Consider the following 1,906-nt stretch of genomic DNA (forward strand, 5'->3'; position numbering starts at 1 on the left):
TTACGACATGTTCCAGCCAGTTAGGATGTTAAGAGGTAAGAGGATATACAGCTATAATAGGGTATCCCCCTACACATTGGAAGAAGCCACAGTGCTAGTATATATTTCATTATAAAAGGCTTGTATACTGGCTGTGTAGAAAGTTTAAGTTTAAGCTATAATTGGATTGTTTTTACAAATTTTAAAATGGCCCCAAGATTAGTTTAAGTATACTGTGGACTTGTTAGTACAGAGTATTTTGTCAAAAATATCTAGGATGAATGTCTTCATCCTGATGTTGTTTAGAAAGTTTGAGCAGATTCCAATCAAAATATGATTTTTAACGAATTTAAGTTGCTCAAAAATTGGGCCAAAGTCCCTGCTGGCCAAATTTTGACAAAAATGTCAAAGAAAAAATTTTCTATTTTTATAATTTTTTTGGATGCATATACTGTACATGTACTTATGTTGTGTAAAAAGTTTGAGCTAGTTTTGATCAAAATTGAATTTTTTAATGAATTTTTAAAGTTGCTCAAAAACCAGGTCAATTCCCTGTACTATAGTACAGTGTCATTGGCCGAAATTTGCCAAAAATGACTAGGAGAGGATCCTGCATTTTTATATTTTTTTCTGATGCATATACATGTACTTATATTGTGTAGAAAGTTTGAGCTGATTTCGATCAAAATTGAATTTTTTATGAATTTTAAAAGTTGCACCAAAAGTTGGCCAATTACCCTGTACTACATGTACATTGTCAACCTGTTTTCATGATATTGGCTATCAGTTTTTTGCCTGCATCTTGCCAATAAAATAGGAATAATCACTTTTTAGTATTATACATGTACATCCTTATTTTTTGCTACAGTCAACTCCCCAAGGCCCGTTATCATAATGGGAGTGTGTGAGAATGAAGTGAGACAAGCTCTCCTGGAAGACTCTGCCTTCTCTCTGCCTCCAATAAGTAAGTGATGCCATAATTCAGTGCATTGAGAGAGAGACTGTGTTTATGTAGAGTCCCACACTTCACTCACAATGCTTAAAGACAATGAAGGAGCCACTGATCATATCCTCTTAAAGAGGACTGGAGAGAATGTCCGCTATTGCATAGTATCTGATATCAAATCAATTGCCGACCAAGTAATAATAATAACGGTTACCATTGTCGTAATAAATATAATAAATTATAATAAATAATTATAATTATAATAAATGATCATCATCATCATTGGTATTATTATTATTATTGATTTTTTAATTGTCAGGATCAACACTGTGTGTTGATGGTAGAGCCAACACAATTAAAGAACAATCGTGCCCTCTCCTCCATCAATCCCATCACTTTATTGTTATTCACTAAGAAGAGCAGCACAATCACCTTCAAGTAAGTGTCCAGGACATTATTAAATACTAAAATAATAAATAATAAAAATTAATGATAAAATAATAGTAAAAATAATAAAATAATAAAATGTAAAGTAACTACTAATAACACTACAAGTGGCACTTGATTCCATTTCTGTAGGTTCCAAGTATACAAATGCTCATCTGAGACTGTCAGTAAGTATCTTCAGGATTTAAAGCAGATAGAAGATGAATACTCGTCTTGTTTTACTGGTAGGAATAAAATATTATTAGTTTTCATTGAATTCTTGTGCTTTTTGTAGGCAAGATTGAGATTAGTGGCGGGTTGGACAACATTGTCAAACAAGTTAAGAGTGAAATAGCGTGTCAACAGAATATGGTCATATGGGAAGAAGAAGACTGAGTCATTTTTATTTCATCATAATCATCAGAAACAAAATTAATAATTATTATCATCTTTCATTTTTATTCTTTTAGTGTAATGGCTGCTGCTTCAGGCAAAATGCTGCCATCCATATCACGCAAAGTCTGGGACTCTAAATTTTTCATAGAAAGTTACAAT

The 1,906-nt window shown here is 32.3% G+C and overlaps 1 protein-coding gene across 1 annotated transcript; it reads left to right on the top strand.

Annotated features, from left to right (window-relative positions):
• The first annotated feature begins 6 nt into the window (after window positions 1–6).
• On the top strand, window positions 7–1,847 carry LOC105315955 (disks large homolog 5-like). Its single transcript, XM_020007580.1, has 6 exons — window positions 7–35; window positions 848–943; window positions 995–1,119; window positions 1,245–1,363; window positions 1,505–1,596; window positions 1,647–1,847. Exons 1-6 carry the CDS (start codon window positions 8–10, stop codon window positions 1,745–1,747), a joined length of 561 nt encoding a protein of 186 aa, XP_019863139.1. The 5' UTR covers window position 7; the 3' UTR covers window positions 1,748–1,847.
• Window positions 1,848–1,906: the final 59 nt, after the last annotated feature.

This window comes from Amphimedon queenslandica, unplaced genomic scaffold (genome assembly GCF_000090795.2).
Source record: "Amphimedon queenslandica unplaced genomic scaffold, v1.1 AMPQUscaffold_6603_Cont21441, whole genome shotgun sequence".
NCBI classification, from domain to species: domain Eukaryota; kingdom Metazoa; phylum Porifera; class Demospongiae; order Haplosclerida; family Niphatidae; genus Amphimedon; species Amphimedon queenslandica.